The 22,839-nt window shown below is 38.5% G+C and overlaps 2 protein-coding genes across 5 annotated transcripts in view; one reads left to right on the plus strand and one right to left on the minus strand.

The window, feature by feature from the left end:
- slc25a13 (solute carrier family 25 member 13) overlaps nucleotides 1-21,399 on the plus strand; it is a 41,043-nt gene extending 19,644 nt beyond the window's left edge. For both annotated transcript variants that reach the window (XM_082187071.1, XM_082187070.1), the window contains 9 exons: nucleotides 2,943-3,027; nucleotides 3,568-3,726; nucleotides 5,150-5,202; nucleotides 6,867-6,947; nucleotides 10,613-10,753; nucleotides 14,368-14,506; nucleotides 16,160-16,318; nucleotides 18,456-18,546; nucleotides 20,433-21,399. In XM_082187071.1, the coding sequence (XP_082043197.1) occupies nucleotides 2,943-3,027; nucleotides 3,568-3,726; nucleotides 5,150-5,202; nucleotides 6,867-6,947; nucleotides 10,613-10,753; nucleotides 14,368-14,506; nucleotides 16,160-16,318; nucleotides 18,456-18,546; nucleotides 20,433-20,601 (1,077 nt within the window). In that variant the 3' untranslated portion in view covers nucleotides 20,602-21,399. The remainder of the gene's footprint in view (nucleotides 1-2,942; nucleotides 3,028-3,567; nucleotides 3,727-5,149; nucleotides 5,203-6,866; nucleotides 6,948-10,612; nucleotides 10,754-14,367; nucleotides 14,507-16,159; nucleotides 16,319-18,455; nucleotides 18,547-20,432) is intronic.
- dync1i1a (dynein cytoplasmic 1 intermediate chain 1a) overlaps nucleotides 21,400-22,839 on the minus strand; it is a 72,349-nt gene continuing 70,909 nt past the window's right edge. For all 3 annotated transcript variants that reach the window (XM_082187073.1, XM_082187072.1, XM_082187074.1), the window contains one exon: nucleotides 21,400-22,590. The gene's annotated coding sequence lies outside the window, so the exon portion shown is untranslated. The remainder of the gene's footprint in view (nucleotides 22,591-22,839) is intronic.

Here is a 22,839-nt window from a genome sequence, read left to right on the forward strand (position 1 = left end):
ATCACAACAGTTGACCAATCTGTTGACAACATGTCCAGTTGACCAATCAGAGCACATCGCGCTTTTCAGAAGGAGGAGCTTCATAGAGACAGAAACTAAACAGAGCGTTACTGACAGACTGTGAAGAGAGGAGCTGCAACAATGGAGAATATGTGGAAAATAATGTGTTTTTTGAACATTCGAACATGAACACATATTCTAGTGAATGTCTTTGTCACTTTAATGGGTCCTTGCTGAATTTTTCTTTCAAAAAAATTTGGTAACACTTTACAATAAGGTTTCATTTGTTAACATTAGTTAATATATTAACTAACATGAACTAACCGTTACTTTATTAGCATTAGTTAATAAAAAAATAAATTCAGTGCATTAACTAACGTTAACAAATACAATAATGTATTAGTAAATGTTGAAATTAACATTAACAAAGATTAATAAATGCTGTAGATGTGCAGTTCATTATTAGTTCTTGTAAACTAATGTACTTAACTAATGTTAACTAAAGAATCCTTATTGTAAAGTGTTACAGATCACTTGAAGCAGTAGTGTATAAACGAATGAATAAATAAATAATAACAAAAAGAGATATATATAGGATAATTACAAACAAAATAAAGCATATTCTTCATGCATTTACTATTGCACTCATTGCAATCTCAAATTCTCAAAGAGACGTGACAGCATAAGTAAATGTAGTGGCGTTTACGGTGCATTCTTGAAATGCTTGTGCACTTGAGCGATTTTGACTCTCTGGTTAGCAGACTTACAACAGAAATAGGGAGCGGATTGTTCAATTTTATTTTTAATGTCTTGGTTGCTTTTATGTTAGATATATTTTGAGAACTTGTGTTTATAAATTCGTGCTTCTGATCAACGCATCATTTCCAGCCCGTCTGGAATTTTTCATCCGCTACTGCTGAGCTCGAGCCTTCGCTTCGACCAGAGCAGTGAAAGAAGAGAACATCTGAATCTGTCATCGGCGCACAGATCACTCATATAAAAAGCTGTAAATGAAACGCAAGCCCAGCAGTCGAGGAAACTTATCAACGTCTGATGGCGAGATGAGGGGAAATGAAAACAGACAGAAAGGCTTGACTACTCTGCAGGAAAAAGAAAGAGAGTGTGTCTCTGCCTAGATATTCCCTCTTTATTTTATCAGAAGTTCTGCCTCCAAACACATTGAGGGCTGAGTTATTCCTTCGCGCAGGGCCGTTCGAAGCGGGGGCCCGGGACAGAGACGCCAGTCCCACCACAATGAGCCGCTTTGGGCTGTGGTCTGGCCTTATGGGCTGCTGGCCAGCTCTCCCTCACCACCTCCCCCCCCCCCAAACACAGTTTATCCCACACCCTTAACCCCTCAGTGAGCCTGAGAGAGGGGCGGTCCGGGCAGTTACCGTGAGGTTCCTGACAGGTGGTCCCGGGTAGGCAGGGCGACTGTATCTCCGGCGGGGAATGTAGCATGGGACGGTTGGATGGTTCTGGCTGGCCTTATTTCTTGTGCTCGCTCTTACTGTGGGGCTACGGCCGTGGCTGGACCCGCTCGACTGTGGTTTCTCCTCGTCTCAACTAACACTATGCTAAAAAATTGCATTTCTCATTACATGGGAGGTCGGATCAAACTAAATGAAGTATTTTTAGTAACAGTTATTCATTTAGTTTCGGCATACCTACTCATTCGATCTTCTATTTTCTTCGTTCATTTTAGAATATTAGTAATTTCATCAAAACTATGAAATAACACATATGAAAAGGGACATTTTTAATTCAGACTTCAAATTTCTTCAAAACACCAGATTTGAGTTATATAAGCAAAAAACATTTATCTGTAAAATTATATAAAAATGGTGATATTGTGAAATATGATTACAATTTAAAATAATTATTTTCTATTTTAATATATTTTAAAATTTTATTTAATTTTCAGTAGCCATTAATCCAGTTTTTTCAGTCTTACATGATACATAATTATTGTATGCTGATTTGGTGCTCAAGAAACATATCTTTTTATTATCAATGTTGAAAACGTATTATATTTTATACGTAACATTATTATATTATATTATATTATATTATATTATATTATATTATATAAAACATTTCTGTAAAAAGCCACTCTTTGCTTTGGTAACAGCTTTGCAACTTTTTATTTAGAAATTATATTATATTTGGAAAAAAGCCTCTTTGATTTTGATAACACCATTGCAACATTTTATTTATAAGCGATATTCTATTCTATTCTATTCTATTCTATTCTATTCTATTCTATTCTATTCTATTCTATTCTATTCTGTTCTGTTCTATTCTATATTAAAATTGGCTGGAAAAGCCACTATTATATTATATTTTATTTTATTATATTATATTATATTATATTATATTATATTATATTATATTATATTATATTATATTATATTATATTATTTTTTTCTTTAAAAAGCCACTCTTTGCTTTGGTAACAGCTTTGCAACTTTTTATTTATAAGCGATATTCTATTCTATCTATTCTATTCTATTCTATTCTATTCTATTCTATTCTATTCTATTCTATTCTATTCTATATTAAAATTGGCTGGAAAAGCCACTATTATATTATATTATATTATATTATATTATATTATATTTTTCTGTAAAAAGCCACTCTTTGCTTTGGTAACAGCTTTGCAACTTTTTATTTATAAGTTATATTATATTATATTTGGAAAAAACCCTCTTTGATTTTGATAACACCGTTGCAACATTTTATTGCGATATTCTATTCTATTCTATTCTATTCTATTCTATTCTATTCTATTCTATTCTATTCTATTCTATTCTATTCTATTCTATATTAAAATTGACTGGAAAAGCCACTATTATATTATGTTATATTATATTATATCATATTATATTATATTATATTATGATAGCAGTTCTGATTCTCTTTTTTTTTTTTGCTGTCCGCAGCAGTCTGGTGGGGACGTGTCTCGCTCGGTTCTGATTCAGGCTTCTGAGTCGGCGTACAGGTTCACCCTGGGCTCTGTGGCTGGAGGTGAGTCAGTCACGGATCATTGTGCACCTTTACCTGCCCCTCCTCCACACGAGAAATAGCTGCACTGGACAAAAAGAAAAACAAAGCCTGCCCTATTGCCTTCTTAGGAAGCTATTTCTCCCGTTTAATGAGGTTGTGCACCATGGGAACCTCCTGGGTGGATTCTTTTGTACCTGTGAGTGATCAGAGGTGTGTGTGTGTGTGTGTTGGTCTGTGTGTACGTAAGGAGGTGGTGCTTGGGCCTGTGTTTGGCTCCAGACTGGCTCTCTCGGAGGAGACAAGGTAATAAGGAGGTAGCGCAGGGCGACTCACTCTTTAATTAAGCCTGTCGGTGCTGTATTCCCTTTGTGTCCACCCCAAAGTTGGCAGATAAGAATTGACTGATGTGCTCTGCAAATATATCCTGACTTTCTTCCCATCCGGTCTTTTCAATTGTTGTTTGATGTGTCCTCCATCAGCCCCCTTGGGTGTGCAATCTCTTTTAACAGTCTCGCTTTTCCATATCGTTTGTAGTTTTAAACAAATTTTCTCTCACGACAGCCGTGGGTGCCACTGCCGTGTACCCCATCGACCTGGTGAAGACCCGCATGCAGAACCAGCGTTCTTCAGGATCCTTCGTGGATGAGCTGATGTATAAGAACAGCATTGATTGCTTCAAGAAGGTTGTGCGCTACGAGGGCTTCTTCGGTCTCTACAGAGGTCAGTGGCTCCGCACGGCCAGGCCATCAGGGACGCACAAACAAAAAGCGTTTTCATGAAAGCCAGGGGCAGGTCATCTTCCCTCTGACCTTACCTGCTTTGAAGAGATTAAGTCTACCTTTGCTGCTCGAGGGGACAATGTGCTGAGCATGAAAGGGCACATACCAGCACAGGAACTTAACAATGAAGAACATGAATGCTCTATGCAGTCAATGGCGCTCAGATAATAAGGATCTGCTCTGCTTTTAGAGCTGGAACATGAGTTTTTAAAGCATTCTGTGAGGTCACAGATTCAAATTGTGATTGCAAGGTGCAATTGCCATGTGACCTCCATTGAGAACACTAACTACTGGTATTTGTCAATCATAAAGCTGACAAAAGAGAGGCTGAGATCTTCATCACCCGTGCAGAATTATTACGGGATGGCACGAACATTCAGCGCTCGTTTTAGCAGAGCATATCAGTGCTTTATGACACAGAGCACTATATTTGAAGTGAGCACAAAGTGCTTTTGTTTTGCATATAAATACAGTAGTTTAGTTTTTAACAAGGAAGTGGGCAGACCAGGCTTTTAGCAAATGCAAATGCAAAAAAAATATACCTTAAAGTTTCGTGTACATTTAGTACACAAGCGTCTTTCCCATTGTAGCTTGATGTGAAATTTTGAGTAACTTCAAAAAATAAAATAAAAGTTTGATGATTAAGGTGAACAAATATTGTACGTAAAAAGATTTTTATTTTATTTTTTACAGGTTCATTCTGTTTTCTTCTTTAGCATGTCGGCTTTCAGATTCCGCAATGCAGGGCAGTAATAAACATTTTTACTAATACATTTCATCACATAATAAAAGTCACACTGATTGTTTACTAACAAAGTAGAAGCACAGAAATTGGTAACAGACAATGATCCTGGCAAACACGAAGAAATGAGCAGCATGCGAGAACAATAACTGTTTACGGGATATTCGATGGATGACAAAGTTTGGAAAAAAAATATTTGTTCTAATTCTCTGCTTGTATATAAACACAAATGCGCTCCGTAGGCCATGCACGCGGGAAATGTTTGTATTCATCTAGCTGTGTGGCCTATTTGGACTCGTACAGTATGCCCACATTACTGAGTTTGTTTGTTACTGCCGGGGGTGGGTCATCACTTTTAAATCAGATTATTTAGTTTATTTTTGTCTAAGCCAGAAATCTGTGTTGTAATTGAGGGCTGTGTAAACTTTGGTTAAGGCTGTTTTTAAAGGGAAATAGAGTTTGTAGTACTGTTAAGTTTCCAATATTTAAGCACTCCACATCAATAGTGTTCATTAGTGCGTGGATGATAGGGAACTGGAGGCAGCGCTGCAGCTTTTATATTGAGGAAAGTCGTGCTTCCCTCACCCCTGTCTTTTTTAATCAACTTGTTTTCTAATTATAGGCCTCGTACCACAGCTTCTGGGCGTGGCTCCCGAGAAAGCCATAAAGCTTACAGTAAGTGCTCTGCCTTCACCACATCAGCGTGGCCTCTGAAAACCAAAGCCCTTAACTCCTCAGAAATACACCCCTCTTCTTTTCTCGCCCGCCCGCCTGCTGCCTGACTTCAGTGCCTCGCCTTAGCCCCTTGAAAAAGAAGTGAATCCGTTTTCTGTTTGATCCCCTGTCAAAGTTGGGGATCATAGACATTCTTGAGTTGGGCATCAGCTCACTTATACTTTATTTCTCGTAATTGTGACTTCTTATCTCACCGTTGTGAATTTGCATTTCACAGTGCGATTATGTATTTTATATTTATGACATTGTCACAATTGCCACTTTACATCTCAGTTGCAAGTTTACATCTCGAAATTACAACTTTATATCAAAAAATTGTACTGGATATCTCAAAATTGCAATTTTTTATCTCCGCTTTCAAATGCTATTATTTTTTAATCTCAGAATTGTGACTATATCTCGAAATTGCAACTTTATATCAAAATCTTGACTGGATATCTCAAAATTGCAACTTTCTCTTCTGTCAGATGCCACTTTATATCTCAGAATTGTGACTTTATACCTCAAAATTGCAACTTTATTTAAAAATGTTGACTGGATACCTCAAAATTGCAATTTTTAATCCCACATTTGACTTTGTATCTCAGCTGTCAGATGCCACTTTATATCTCAGAATTTTGACTTTATGTCTCAAAATTGTGACTATCAAATTTTTTACTGGATATCTCAAAATTGCAATTTTTTATCTCAGCTGTCAACTGCTATTATTTTTTAATCTCAGAATTGTGACTTTATATCTCAAAATTGTGACTATATCAACATTTTGACTGGATATCTCAAAACTGAATTTTTTTATCCCACATTTGACTTTGTATCTCAGCTGTCAGCTGCCACTTTATATCTCAGAATTGTGACTTTATGTCTCAAAATTGTGACTATATCAAAAATTGTACTGGATATCTCAAAATTGCAATTTTTTATCTCAGCTGTCAACTGCTTTTTTTTTATCTCAGAATTGTGACTTTATATCAAATTTTTTTGACTATATCAACATTTTATCTCAAAATTAAAATTTTTTATCTCACATTTGACTTTATATCTCAGCTGTCAGCTGCCACTTTATATCTCAGAATTCTGACTTTATATCTCAAAATCGCAACTTTATCTCACAGTTTTGACTAAATCTCAGTTGTGACTTTACATCTCACAGCTGTCAGCTGCCCCTTTAAATTCCAACTTGATATCTCAAAGTTTTGTCTTTATCTCAGAGTTCTGACTTTATAACTCACAATTGCCACTTTGTTATAATTATGACTAGCTCTTAAATTTTATTTATTTATTCTGAGGCACAAAAAAGGCTTTAATATGAAAATCTTGAGAATGTGCAAAAAGCACGTCGCCTTCACTGACCACCTGCAATCCAGTTTAATCAGACACTAAAGTGTAGACTGCTATAGTCGTGCCCATTTAAATTGAGTCACTTTTTGTATAATTCCTTGAATTGAGTGCTAAAACAACCCCCTAACAACTTGCAAGTCGCGTTCGAATTCTGTGAGAGTTTCTGCTTTAATTCAGAGTCTGTGCAGGTGTAGAAGTCTGCATTGTAGATCTTTTCCTTGAAGAACCTATAGCTGATTCTACCATTGTGTGTTTTTTCTCCACAGGTGAACGACTTTGTGAGAGGAAAGACTATGCAAAAAGACGGCAGCGTTCCTCTACCTTCTGAAATCTTGGCTGGCGGATGTGTGAGTTGCCCTTTGCTTTGACACGCCAACATATAATCCATACATCACGCAGTAACAGTACACTGACAAAAAGGAGTTTAGTTTTGAATGTCAGTGGACTTTGAGGTCTAAGCCTTGGCCTGAGGGAACACTTCTCTCCTTTTGTGAGGTGATTGAAAAGACACTTCAGCCCCATCAGTGTTTTAAAAACATGTATAAAACACTTCTCCTCTGTCATCTCACCTCTAAATCACAGTCTGCCGCCCCACGGCTGCCCCTCACCAGCATGAGGGGGGATCACTTACCCTTTTCATTAAAGCGACTGACGTTATTAATACATCGTTTCCATGTCGTTTGTGTCAGTTCAGGTTTCAGAGAGTAGTAGCCTTCCTGTTCATGTCATACCTGAGACCTGTCAAAACCAGACCCTGCTTCTTCATGTCCCCCGTGACCCAGGACACTGAAAGAGCCTCTTTCACATGACAGTGATCGCTAAAACATTTCTACACGCGTGGGCTTCCTTTTAAAAAAAAACGACTCTTAGATGATTGCGAGTTTCGATTATACCGACATGAGTGCATTTAGCCCACACGATCTCTGCTCTGAGATTTGAAAAGAGATGGGCACGGAAACATCGGGTTGGTTGCAGATGAAGTCAGCTCAGAAAGACGGCTTGTGCCACGGAGATGTGTTTTTCCTCCTCTGATTTCTCTGACAGCTCCTTTCATCCCCGGACCGAATCCCCAGTGTTTGGCCTGGCAGGATCCGCTCCCGTTCTCACGCCTGTACACGCGCCGCTCGCTCAAAGCCGTGTTTATTGACACTGCAGCCACGGCGAATCAAATCTATTTATTTGGTTTGAGAGGGGAAAGACTGGACTGCTGATTTGTGCACCATGAATGTTCCTATCTGAAGGAGGAGAGTAAAAATCACAGAAAGCGAAAGAGATGGTGAGGGTTGCGGAACTGCTTTTTTTTTTTTTTTTTTTTTACTTTTTAAGCTCCTCTCTTCTCACCTTGCGTCCTCTGAATCAGGCCCTTGACAGATGCCAAGAGTTGGTCATTTGGTAAGAACAGCATGCTTCGCTGACCGAGCAGTTGGCTGGATTCTTATCTGGTTGTTGCTGGCCTTCATTTGAGGGCTGGGTTTCTCAAAATACTCGCTTAGCCAACGTAAAGTGCCGTAGAGAGCGGGGAAAAACCGTGGCACGCATACAGTGACGCTTTGTTCATTTGCAGTACGAGCTGTGTAATTTAGCTTGTCCTGTATTTCTCAGCATTTGTAACGGTTTGTTAGTCAGTTGCGAAACCATTTTTTTTATCGCAATGCTTTCATTTCTACGCAAAAATGCTTGTGTAATCCGTTTAAGTGCGAGGAATGTGAGGGAGCATTAATGAAGGGAGGCTAATGTTTGTGTCTGGCGCTGAGCTATTGTTTTTAGAAGACTGAAGTGTTTTGTGTGTGTGTGGTGCTGACGCGCTTGGTGTGCGTAAGTATTTGTCTTCAGCTGCGATCTTCTCGCCAGTAGAGCGTGTATTCGGTACACACACACACACACACGCTCGCTCAGTGCCTCTGGGGATTACCTTGCCTTGTAATTACCACCGAATTATCGAGCCGACGCTGCCTCACTCTGCACTCACATCGCATTTCTTGCAGTCACGTTGCAGCACGTGCTTCCCGCTCTTTAAACTGCCTCTCCTCCAGAGGTGATTGATCTTTTGTCTCTCTCTAACCGATGTTCTTGTTTGCTTGTTGCTTGTTCTCTTTGTGTAACTTTTTAAAAGTCCAATTAGTACCCAATTAATGCGGCTAATAACCTGGCCCTCTCCTTAGTGCATTATTCCTTTCCAAAACAAGTTTGAAAAAGGATTGCTCTCAGCCCTGATGCCATAATTAACCATAAAAGATTACTTTCCACATAAATAAGTGGCATTTTCCATGAATAGGGTACAAGATAGGATGTGAAACTCTTGATAGGAAGTGCTTAACCTTCAGAAAATGTTGATTGTGACTGTGTAATTAAGCAATAAACACAATACAATTTTTAACAGGGTTGCAACTTGCAACTTTTGCTTTTGAGAAATTTTATATTTCCCAAAATTAAACAAAAAAAGTTATATGCATAGTTTGGGTAACAGGGTTTATAACTGAGCTTTATGCATCCAACATTACCGTTGTGTAAAAACTGAGAATATGGGATGTGATTTAATTAAAATTGTAAGAAAGGATCCAAATAATGTTACAAATGTATGTTGGGTGTCACAAATTAAAGGAAGGATTTATATACATATGTATATGTATATGTGTGTGTGTGTGTGTGTGTGTGTGTGTGTGTGTGTATATATATATATATATATATATATTTATAGGATTTGTATGTGTGTGTGTGTCTGTGTATACAATTTTATATATATATAATGTGTATATATATCAAATGTTTTTAGTATGTAAAATTAAAAAGTGATTTGATTTAATTAATTTCATGATTTTAATATTTTTTCAGTCAATTGATAAAATGTATTTGATTTAAACGATTTCAACTGTTAGATACAATAGAGAAGGTCAAGACCCGAGGTTGGAAAAGACAGAGCAAGTCTTCATGCTAGATTCATTTTATGTTAGATAATAGTTTATAAAAAAATTCTGATTGTAAAAAAAAAAAAAAAAAAAAAGGATTTGTCTCTCTAATACTTAAAAAAAAAAGATAATTGGAGACCAAAATAAACTGTATTCACCAAATGTGCCAACTATTAAGTGGTAGCTGTGAGTTGTGAAAGGTAGGCAGCCTCTCTGTATGTCGAGCTGTAATTTCCTCTGGAAGGGAAGTGTGGGTCAATCTGCTCCGTCCTATTTAAAGAGCACCTTCAATGAGATGATAATGATCTGTATTTTTAAATATGCTGCCTCGTACTCAGTGGGATTTTTAAATGCGCACACTTGTGAGATTCGAGACTCATTTACCAGATTCCCGTAAGACGGCCCCGTACGGTAATATCTCTGAAAGAATGGAGGAATAAAATCAACAACAAACAAACAGTAAGGCCCTTATGTATTCAAAAGGAGGGCTGAGGGAAGGAGAAGAAATCCATGGAAACTGATTTCCATCTAATTACACTGCTCTGTTTTTCTGTGTGCAGCCTCAGTAACTATGAGCAACAGGAAAGATAGGGCACGGAGGCGGCGAGCGGACAGCCTCTTTGGCGAGACACGTTTAAATGCTTCTGTTGCAGCTTCAGATGCTGTCATGTCAAACTCGAACCATTTCAAAGAACTCGGAGGAACCTGTTCCAACCTGCTGAGGCTTTTTATCTGCCTCGCAAGTACAAGGTTGGAGACATGAGGTTGTTTTTTGAGAGGCCCCCAGGGGCCTGCGTCCTGTGTGATGTTTCAGGCACCGTCTGTCTTTGGCAGGTTCAACCTCCTCCTCCTACAAAGAGTGACAATAGCACAATCATTCTCAGGGCCCAGCTTGAAGCATTGTCCTCTTACAATGACAATATCACATTACTTCCCTCTTGTCATTTTTGTTTTTCCACTTTGAGTTTATCAGAACGTGTTTACAATAGTAACAGACTCGCCTCAGATGATCTGTACATGCATGTTTTCCTCCCTTATTTACACTTCTCACATTTAAAAACATGATTGTCTATGAAAACCTGTATGCTTGTGTTGTTGATCTTCAGGCTGGGGGATCTCAGGTGATCTTCACAAACCCTCTGGAGATCGTGAAGATCCGACTGCAGGTGGCTGGAGAAATCACCACAGGGCCACGCGTCAGCGCTCTCTCCGTCATCCGTGACCTGGGGTTCTTCGGCCTGTACAAGGTATGTCTCACTCACACAAAACAGCCTGAAACCTAATTCTCGTACGTCAGACACATCTACTCTGCGCTTGAGGTATGTGCTTCACTGGTGCTTATTTAATAAACAGTATAAATGAGTGGGAAATATGTCGCAGAAGTGTTTCCTGTAAAATGTCAGCATTTGGTTGAATTCGGTATGCTCATTACATTACATTAGTTATTATTTATATTTATAAAAAGTGGCAGTATATAATGACATTTATAATGTTACAAAAGATATTTTGTGTTCTTTTGAACTTCCTATTCGTCGAAAAATCCTGAAAAAAATGTATCATGGTTTTGACAATAAGATGAAATGTTTTTGAGCATCAAGTCAGAATATTAGAATGATTTCTGAAGTATCATGTGACTGGAGTAATTCATTCAAATGCAACAATTCCTTTTTAAAAAATGTTTTAATTGAAAACAGTTCTTTTAAATTGTAATTATATTTGACAGAATTACTGTTTTTACTGTATTTTTGATCAAATAAATGCAGCCTTGATGAGTATAAGAGACTTCTTTTTCAAAAGCATAAAAATTCTTTTCAACCCCAAACTTTTCAATGGTAGTTTATATTTATTTATAATGTTCTAAAAAACATTTAGTTTCTAGTTTTTTGTTGTTTTGAAATGTAAAAGTTTGTATATTTAATGTCTCAAATATCTCTCGAAGATATAGTCTGAGCCACTTCGTACCACACTAAAGGCCTAGAGGAGCATCCTCAGCTCTCTAGCACCTCCCACCTGTGGATTCACTCCCTGCACTCCCTCTTATATCCCAGAGTGCCTCAGTCATGATCCACATTCTCCAGCAAGTCCTCCACACCCACACACACACACACACACACCATCATGGCTCAATCCACCCCCTGCGGGCTGCTGTAGCCATCGGGCCAGGTAGCACCAGCCTCTCAGATCAGCTCCGTGAGTGTTGCTTTTGTGTCCTGTTTTCCCATGAGGCTCAGCAGCACTGCAGGAGAACTTCTCCAGTGCATCTGAGGAGGGATGCAGGGCTGCATTCCTGAGGCTTGGAGCGCAGGAGGTTGCGGAGAGCGAGTGTTTTGGTGTAAACAGCGTTGTGGGGACTGCCATGATGGCGTTGGGTCATATCTCATCCAGTGGCTGCGTTCTCTGACATTAATGGACAGCTGGAGAAAGATTAATGAGTAGGTGTTATGTGTGGTGCTAATTATATGTAGATGCTTGATGTTGTTTTATGCTGTAATAATAACTGATGTTCACTTTTTTAAAATTATTAAAGAGGCAGTAGAGAGGACAGTAAATAATGAGGAGAAGAGGAAAACTTAAATAAATTCTTACTGCTAGGCCGCAGTAATATATATATATATATATATATATATATGCATAATGTTAAACATTTTGGGGTCAGTTAGATTTGTGTTTGTTTTTGAAAGAAGTTTCTTATACTCACCAAAGCTGCATTCATTTGATAAAAAATACAGTTCAGACAATATTTTTAAATATTATTACAATTTATAATAACTGAATTTTCTGCATCATTACTCCAGTCTTCAGTGTCACATGATCCTTCAGAAATCATTCTAATATGATTTGCTGCTCAAGAAAAATGTCTTCTTATTAATAATGATGTTAAAAACAGTTGCTTAATAATTATGTATATATATATATATATTGCATATACAGTATATACTGTATACATTTATGTATATGTATGTATATAAGTAAGACTCAAACCCACTTTGCCCACACAAGGTTCACGGCTCTTTAACATTGAGCCTTTTATTTCTCAGGTTGTCTCTTAAAGGGATAGTTCACCCAAAAATGAAAATTAGCCCATGATTTACTCACCCTCAAGTCATCCTAGGTGTATATGACATTCTTTAGAGTTATATTAAAAAATGCCCTGGCTCTTCCAAGCTGTATAATGGCAGTGAATGGCCGTTTCTGTTTTAAAGTCTATAAAAGTGCATCCATCCATGATAAAAGTGCTCCACACGGCTCCAGGGGTTAATAAAGGCCTTCTGAAGCGAAGCGATGCGTTTGTATAAGACAAATATTCATATTTAACACGTTACAAAGTAAAATTCTAGCTTCAGGCCAAACGAACATACGCATTCTACTTGAGCTTAAAGCGCAACTTGTGACGTCAGACGTAGAGTAAATATCAGCAATACGTCGCGTTACTTGCGTAAGTTGCGCTTTACAGTTAAGTCGAATCCGTATGTTCATAAAGTTATAAATATGAATATTTTCTTACACAAATGCATCGCTTCGCTTCAGAAGGCCTTTATTAACCCCTGGAGCCGTGTGGAGCACTTTTATTATGGATGGATGCGCTTTTATGAACTTCAAAACAGAAACGGCCATTCCCTGGCATTATACAGCTTGGAAGAGCCAAGACATTTTTTAATATCACTCCGATTGTATTCGTCTGAAAGAAGAATGTCATATACACCTAGGATGACTTGAGGGTGAGTAAATCATGGGCTAATTTTCATTTTTGTGTGAACTATCCCTTTAAGTATCAATATCTCTCATACGCTTTCGATATCACTCAGTAGATTACAGTAGAATGTGCTTCACTTATCAGTAAATCAGATGGCTGGTCACTGGAAAAAAGCCTGCGCTCCTGTCTGGCCGAGGCAGGTAAGTCTCCAGGGCTCACCTGTCAGCCTGTCGTGGGAAAGAAGCCTTTATTTCAGAGTCATGGTCGGAGGGGGGTCACTACGGCACACAACAGCCTGTGTGTGTAAGAATGTCGAATCCGGTGCCTCCCCTCCATCTGTGTCTCTCCTGAGCCGCGCGGACAATGTGCTTTGAGTGCAGGAGACGCGCTGCAGCCTGCTTCTCTCAGACGGCCTGGCTCCTCAGGGTCCGGCCCAGGCACAGAGCTGTCTTTGTCAGCCTAATTACCCCGCCTCTCCCCTTCTGCTGCTGCAGGGCCTCCACCAACACTCCCAAACCAAGAGCCCCAGCACACACACTTCATATCACACACACACACACACCTGCGAGTGTGCTGTTGTCGAGTTATCATGCACACTGAGGGCCAGTGGATCCAGATGTTCCCACATTAACACTGGCGAAGCAGATGAGCCAGGCCTGGCCTGATTTTGATCTGGTTTCGCTGCAGGCAGTCTGCCCCGGCCCGCAGGAGAGCACAAAGATCGCTTCAGGAAAGAGATACCTCGGCTATCTGTGCTACCTGTGTACACGCTGCAGATTAACCTTGCGAGTTTAATGAAGCCTGTCTAAAGCGCACTTCAGCCGGGCTTTAAAGCGTTCTGCTGAGAGGGAAATCTCTCTGTTTCTTCACTCCTGGCTGCTCGCCAGCTCGCTGGAGACGAGGAAACCCAATCCCGTTGAAGGTACGGCTTTGTTTGCGGTGACAGACGCAAGAATAGTCTCCGCGACCGTTCGAAGCAAAAAACAGCATGGTGAATGTTTATTTGAAGTGACAAGTCAGAAAAGGGACAAAGCAGGGTTGACATTAACACGCCATAAACCGAACTCCCAGAATACCTCACAATGCTAACTAGCGCGGCCCCTGAATCAAAAAGACATCTCTGTAATATTTCTCTTGACGTCATGTGTCCATCTTTCCGGCCTCCAGGGTGCAAAAGCCTGTTTCCTGAGAGACATCCCCTTCTCGGCCATCTACTTCCCCTGCTACGCACACATCAAGGCGGCCCTGAGCGACGGAGACGGGCGAGTGGGACCTGGCAGGCTGTTGCTGGCAGGGGCGCTGGCGGGTAAGCCACCACACACTCTCCGGTAGCCGCCTGCCACCACTGGCTCCATTGTGGTTGGCCGTAATTAGAGTGCTCAGTGATTTAGGCTATGTTTTGAAGTGCAGCGCGCCTGCCAAGGGTTGGATATTTTCCACTGTTTAATATAAAGGGGCTGGAAGTTTGTGCTTTGAGCTTTGAGAGTGTTAAAAGAGGAACAAAATATCTCAAAGTCCCAAAGTAGCCTTACTGCAGGAGCAATAAACAGATCCTACGATACTGGCATGACCAGGCCAACACATCCAAGATCTGACTTGCAATATTTTTACAAGTCTCTCGTTCCTTGTCACATGTAAAATACGATCCAGATCTGATGTTGTTTTTAATATTTTACTCTTGTGGTTCATCTTTAAGAAAACATTGTTTAAAAGACCACGTCTTTAGCCAAGCCAGTATGGTTTGGAATGCAAGTGAAAGAGAATTAATATTTATTTCTAATCCTTTTTGCCGTTTTAGATTTACTGCTTCTTGACGTGAGCGTGATACGAGATTGAAAAGCCATACATGGTCAGAAAGAGCTTAGCATTCCTGTCTTTCCCAATGTTTTATATCTGTCAGATGGTTTAAAGCAACTTTTTTATGGCTAGGTATGTTCTTATGGCATGTATCATTCAGTCTACCATTTATCAGCGATTCGAGCTTCAAGGCAATTAGTGATTTACAGTCGGTTCGGGAAATTTAATTACACGCTCAGTTTGTGCGCCATTATTGGTGAGGCAGGCAGACTTCTAGGGCATCGACCAATGTAAAGCTGGCTTTATCCTCTACTTTCTAGTGGAAATGCATGTATGTATTGCGTGTTATTTTTTTTACAGTTCTATATCTATGATCTGCAATTCACACTACTGTATTTATTTTTAATTGATTTAATTTGTCTAGTTTCTGATTTCTAGTGGCCTGTTTATGTTTAATATGGGCGAGTTGGTAAAGGGTTCACCGTATATTAAAAACTAATTTAGTTAATAGTTCATTTGTTGCCAGTTCGATTTTTTGGTAATGAAAATGATTTGAGTTTAGTTTCAGTAATTCATTTGTATGCTCTTTTTGCTCCGGTGAAGGTTTGTCCGTCGAAACAGGTCAGCGGAGAGAAAGGCACGTAATTATTGAGATGCAAGTATTTTATTTAGATGTTAAAATAAAGCTCTTGAACATGTGTTGGAGTCGGTGTGATGGCGGTGTCGCTGCTCAGACTAAATGCTATCGCTGATTTAGGGTATGAAGAGCTGAATTGGTGCCACAGTGGCCTTTGTGCTGGACAGCGTGGGACAGGGCTTATGCCAGCCTCATTATTAGGCATTGTCTGGACCTGAAAATGAAAAAAACGATGCATAATGCTGAATAAATGGAGCTTTCCGCTTGAGATATTTATAATATTTGATAAAATAGGCTGTCTGTATTTATTTGGTGGAACTAATTCATTGCACGCTGTGCATTAATCATAGATGGAGTCGCAGAGTTTACATACGCTAAGGTTTTAATCTTGGCCTGAAAACTTAATTAATTTATATTCATGTGATATACGAGTCAAATGTATTCAAAAAACGATTGAAGTTGCTACTTAAATTTTCTAATGAATTCAAATCAGACTCTTCATTGACATGTGTGAGTTTTCTTTAGGCATGCCTGCCGCATCCCTGGTGACCCCTGCTGATGTTATCAAGACCCGGTTACAAGTGGCTGCCCGTGCAGGCCAGACCACGTACAATGGACTCATTGACTGTTTCTGGAAGATTCTTCAGGAGGAGGGACCCCGTGCCTTCTGGAAAGGAGCTGGAGGTGTATCTCGCCAACTTACCTGAAACTAGTCATGCTAATGTTGTTTTTTTGTTCCAGAGGATTTTTCAGTTGACCTTATATTGTAAAGGTGCAGTATGTAATATTGACCGCTAGCGATTGGAATGAGTTCTACAGTCCGAATTTAAAATATTTGAGAGTTGTTTCCCAGTACCCAGTGTATCGAAATACAGTGCTATGCATAAGTTTAGACACCCATGCTAAAGTTGACTAAAAAGAGGAATAAAAAAATCATCTTAATGCCTTAATTAAAAAAATTAGGAAAAATCCAACCTTTAAGGACACCAATTTTCTTTGTGAATGAATAATGTATCATAAATAAATAAATGTTCTTCCTTAAAATACAGGGTGCATAAGTCTGGACACCCCTATGTTAAATTCCCATAGAGGCAGGCAGATTTTTATTTTTAAAGGCCAGTTACTTCATGGATCCAGGATACTATGCATCCTGATAAAGTTCCCTTGGCCTTTGGAATTAAAATAGCCCCACATCATCACATAGCCTTCACCATACCTAGACTTTCCATAAGATCATCTCTCAATGCAAATCAAACCAGCTATTAGGCTAACTGAAATAAAACCATGCCAATCTCTAGGTATGGTGAAAGCTATGTGATGATGTGGGGCTATTTTAATTCCAAAGGCCAAGGGAACTTTATCAGGATGCATAGTATCCTGGATCCATGAAGTAACTGGCCTTTAAAAATAAAAATCTGCCTGCCTCTATGGGAATTTAACATAGGGGTGTCCAGACTTATGCACCCTGTATTTTAAGGAAGAACATTTATTTATTTATGATACATTATTCATTCACAAAGAAAATTGGTGTCCTTAAAGGTTGGATTTTTCCTAATTTTTTTAATTAAGGCATTAAGATGATTTTTTTATTCCTCTTTTTAGTCAACTTTAGCATGGGTGTCTAAACTTATGCATAGCACTGTACTATTGGCTAAATTGGCAGTGGTCACACCGACCAAAACAAACACTCTGACCTGGAACACACACTCCAAGTAGAATAACTGGCTGTTACAATGTTTTTCAGAAAAACAAGTATTTTAACTTAGCTTGTTTCCTAAAACTCTGCAAACAGTATTTTTATGCTTTAGTACAGACACAATTATTACATACAGCACCTTTAAAGGGTTAATTCAGCCAAAAATGAGAATTCCATCATCGTTTACATCTTTCCAAACCTGTACGAATTTCTTTTTTCAGTGGACCACAAAAAGTCCAGTCGGCAAATTCGCCCACCTGTCGTAGCTCTCAAATCTCATTAAATTCATATTCGGTGTGTCGGGATGCGTCACAGTTGGTTTGACATCAATGATGAGACGTTGTTGAGTTTTAACACAGTTGAGTGACCTGCCACATTTGAATTGAACGCAAGCCTAAATGTGATTTGAGACCTAAATTAAGCGTTTTTCAACAAATAATGGCTTAAATTTAATTCAGTGTCTCATCTAAAACTACGGTATGACTTCAGAAGATTTGAAAGATACTACACATGTCATATGGACAACATTTATTCCACTTTTATGATGGACAGACTCAGTTTCCTTTATGTAGCACACTGAACTTTCTGCAACTATTTTTGGAATAAAATGGCTCCTTTTTTGTTTTTCACGGAAGAGTAAAAGTCATAAAGGGGCAAAGAATTAAGAATAAATTGAATTCCCGAAAAGAATGTTCTTAAAAGTCATCGTAAACGAGCCTAAATTCAATCCGTTCATCATATAAAGCGATTGAGTCTCTTCAGAAAATTTGTTTTACGTCTCTTTATGAACTTTTTGAAGCATCAAAGTGGTAGTTGCGTAGCTGTCAATGGAGAGACGGAAAGCTCTCAGATTTCATCAAAAAGATCTTCATTTGTGTTCCGAAGATGAACGAAAGTCTTGGTTTGGAATGATTGAGGGTGAGTAATCACTGACAGAATTTTCATTTTTGGGTGAACTATCCCTTTAAGAAGACTTGCAATTCTGACAATACGGCGAACAGTGCTAATAATTGTGTGTATTAGCACTCCTACGTGACCTAAAGCATTTTGAATAAATGTAGAATCTGTTCAGACTGCTTGCTGAAGCTTCACATGAATGTAATTTTGTTTGTTTTTCCTGCTCAGCACGTGTGTTTCGCTCCTCGCCTCAGTTTGGAGTGACGCTGGTGACCTATGAGCTGCTGCAGAGGTGGTTTTACGTAGACTTCGGTGGACAGTAAGACTCTCTTAAAACTTTCTTTCGATTTCTTCCATTAGGAACAAAAGCTCTGGGGCACACAGTGTGAATTTGAAGAGCACTGAAATGTCAGATGCCCTGAAATTTCATTAATAGCTGTTTAGAGAGGGCTGGCTTTGTAGCGAAGACTCTCATTTCGACGGCCACTTTGTTACATCTGAGGCAGGGAGGCCTAATAATTGCTATACAAGAAAGCGTCGAATGCCTGGACTGAAAGCTGTTTGCGGCATCTTTATCTCTCCAGCTGAAGCGAAAAACACCCTCGCTTTATGATTTAGAAAGGGTCAGCTGACTCACTGAAGCCTGGAGGTGACATTTCTAGAAATGCTCTTCCATAGCCACATGGCTCCATGTGTCCAAGTGATTTGAGGTGGGGAGGATTGCTTCGACTGGAGTCTGTTCCAGTTCTGGACAGAATGACCTTATTTTCCCATGGAACATTGTGCTGTCCTGAAAGCCAGAAACCACAGGCACATATAAAAGAACATCGCATATATATATATATATTGACCCATGTGTGGATTTGTTTTTATACCTGTTTATATATTGATTCATGTGGCTCGGTGAGCACTTTATTAAACATGTGCTGTCATATCGAAAAGTTTACTGGAGATAAACAGCCTGACTGAATTGTTAAAACAAGAATATTTTCCTCTCAAGTTATGGAACACAACATTTTCTCGAAACTTTTCCATTCAGGGTTACAGACAGAGTGTATTTTAGGACAGCGTGAAATCATACAGTCATGTAGCGGAAATATCTGAAGATCTGAAACATTTCTTCGAGTTGACATTATTTCATGTGAAAAGAAAAAGTGAGGATGCACTAATACTGAAATTCTAGCTGATGCTTAATTACTTTCATGTTATGACTGTTAACTGATGACCAATAGTACTATAAATATAATAAAATAATAACATTGTAATGTTCATTCTAATAGAGGAGAGACCTGTGGAATGCTTTTAAAGGGACAGTGTCCTCAAAGGGATAGTTCACCTAAAAAAAGCATCATTACTCCAGGCTTTAGTGTCACATGATCCTTCAGAAATCATTCTAATGTGATGGTTTGCTGCTCAAGAAACATTTCTGATTATTATCAATGTTGAAAACAGTTGTGCTACTTAATGTTTCTATGGAAACTGTGAGACACTTTTTTTTCAGGATTGTTTGATGAATAGAAGGTTCAAAAGAACAGAGTTCATTTGAAATATAAATCTTTTGTTACATTATAAATGTCTTGATTAATGTGTCCATGTCCATTAATTTATTAAAAGGAAAAATCTTGCTAACCCCTAACTTTTTTGACCGATAGTCAAATATACAGTTATTATACAATGGCATAATTTGACATAATCTGACCAAGATATGAAGATATAATCAGAACCAAGTTATGCTAGAATAGAGAATCTGAGAAAATAGCACATGCATATACAGAATGAATAAAAATATGCATTTTTGTTTCCTTTTTATCATATGTCTACATAAACACATTGACATTTTATTGCTTATGCTGACACTCAAATTCAAAAGAACTGTTTTTATATTCACGTCTGGTTTATGTGCTTCAACAGACTGACTGAGCTACTACACGATTATGATTTCATTCAAGCTAAAATGTTAAGACGACATCCTAAAATAGGATTTGTGTCCTAAATGGAAGTTTTTCTTTAAAGGAAAGCAAGAAACCAGTTCTGGTCTATTCATTTATTTTGTGTTCCATAACTTGAGAGGGGAAAATATTCTTGTTTTCAGTATGCAGGCAGGCTGTTTATTCTTGTTTGACAGGACAGGACAGGGCAGAATGTGAAGTCTGCCTTCGCTCCTCCTCCTCATCCATCTTCTCTCTCGCTCTCTCCTCACCACAGAAAACCAGCTGGCGCAGAGCCTACTCCCAAGTCTCGGATCAGCCTCCCGGCGCCCAATCCCGACCACATCGGTGGCTTCAGGTTGGCCGTGGCCACGTTTGCTGGCATCGAGAGTAAATTTGGACTGCATCTACCACGATTCCGAGCGCCTGCCGCCCCCCACGCTTGAGGCGAACGCCTGCACTATGTGACGCTACCCTACACTGGAAAACACACCCTTATGAATCTCATAAAACCTTCAGCAGATCAACTGGAAAGGATGTTTTATGTGATTATTAATGCATATTACAGCTTTAAAGTAGATGGGGATGATCTACCAAAGTTCTGGATTCTTCAGTGGGATGGTCGTCTGACTTTAAATGTAAATCATTGTTCATTTGATTCTTTATTTTATTGTATTTTAATTTACTTACCTGAAAAATTACCTTTAACAAACTTCCAAAATTATTAAATGGTTATGACCTTCCCAATCAATTCATGTAACTTATCAGTTAGATTTACAAAAGTTGATCCCCTTTTATTTAATGAACTCAAGGCACTTGATGCATATTGCAGAGTTTTGACAGTACAAGCATATCCAGTTGAAACTATTTTTTTAATGACAGATGTGAAACTGTTTACATTTTCTTTTCTCCTTTTACCATAAAACTATGTAATCACATACTAACATTCATTTCATTACTGATGTGGACACTCACATTTGAATGTATTATAGTATTTCATATTTATGTTTGAATCGTGTTTTGGGGATATACAAGCAATGTTGATTTATAGTCCGGAGACTCCCAAGGTTTTTACAGATAATGTACTGTATGTTAGTACTGTAAAACTGAGGAGAAGACATTATATTGAGCTGTACAGTAGAGCTGATTGTACATATAGTGTGTAAAGATTGTGCCTTACTCTAAGTATGGCAGCAATAGATGCACTGATTGAAAGAAAGATTTATTAAAAGATCAAAACGAAACTGGTTTAGCATGTTTTATTTGTCAATACTCATAGTATTTAGCCACACACTTCTCACTTATGGTTTTCAATAACATAATTTCTAAAATGTGAAATCTTTTAGCAAGCACACAATACCTGTTTGCATTGCTATAACACTGATGAGAAAGCCATTGCTGACAGTTAGACTCACATGACTTTAACACTTCATGCAGGGAGCTCAGTACAAAAATATACACACACTGTTCAAGTATACTAAAAAATAACCACCAACCAACGTCGAAAATGCCTTCCTAGCAGCAGGTTATTTCAAATTCACATTTTCAAACATGTTCTGGACTGATTTAGCAGTAAATGCTATCAAGGTAATGAGACGAAACATTTAAAAAAAAAAAATACAATGAACTCTTACACAACAAAAACTGCACACAAGCTCACAGAAATAAAAACTATTTTACCATAAGCAACAATATTAAAGGGATCGTTCACCTAAATATGAAAACTGTCATTCACAGTATTCATTCACACCTGTATGACATTGTTGTGCAGAATAAGCAGCTCTTTTCCATAAAACTGTGGTTCATTATTCACTTTCATTATTAGCCTATGGAAAGACGGTCACCGTGATTTTGCCAAGTACGACATGTTCCTGATCCTGGAACATTTTAGTACAAACATTTAATCCCTTACCCCTAAACCTAACATAACCCATAACTTATCCCGTAAATCAGAGGGAAATAATGGGTGAATAACACTGATGTAGAAGCACCTAACCCTGGTTGTAAGTCTAAACTTGACATAAACTGTAAACTTGTCCCTCAAATTTGATTGGTTGTTTGGAATGTTGATCCAGGAACATGTTGGACTTGATGAAATCACATTCACCGTGGAGGGACGCAGTAAACGAAAGGGCGATTCGCAAGCTCGATTCAAATTCCTTTTTGCTATCCATACGGGCATATTTCAGTTCAAATTCAGCGGTAGGGGAGTGGCAATGCTGAAAAGCGGTTTGAGAAACTTGATACTAGTAACCTTCTAACTTCATTAGTTACGCATTATGCAACATAGAAGTTTAAAAAATTGACTGCTAAACACAGCGCTATACAAATAACCCACATCGCCACGCTGCCTCTGAAAATAGACAAGAGTAAAAGATTGATCTTGGTATTTTAAGAATTACCAGCAAATAATCGGAAAAACTTTTTTTTTTCTACTCCCCCCAAACCCAATTAAAGGGATAGTTCACCCAATGTTTCTTTCTTCTGTTGAACACAAAAGAAGATATTTTAAAGAATGTTGGTAACCAGACAGTTGACGGAAGCCATTGACTTCCATAGTAGAAAAAAATGGCTACCGTCAACTGTCTGGTTACCAACATTCTTTAAAATACCTTATTTTGTGTTCAACAGAAGAAAGAAACTCATACAGATTTGGAACAACATGAGGGTGAGTAACTGATGAC

The sequence above is a fragment of the Leuciscus leuciscus genome, assembly GCF_965113295.1.
Source record: "Leuciscus leuciscus genome assembly, chromosome: 12".
Lineage (NCBI taxonomy): Eukaryota > Metazoa > Chordata > Actinopteri > Cypriniformes > Leuciscidae > Leuciscus > Leuciscus leuciscus.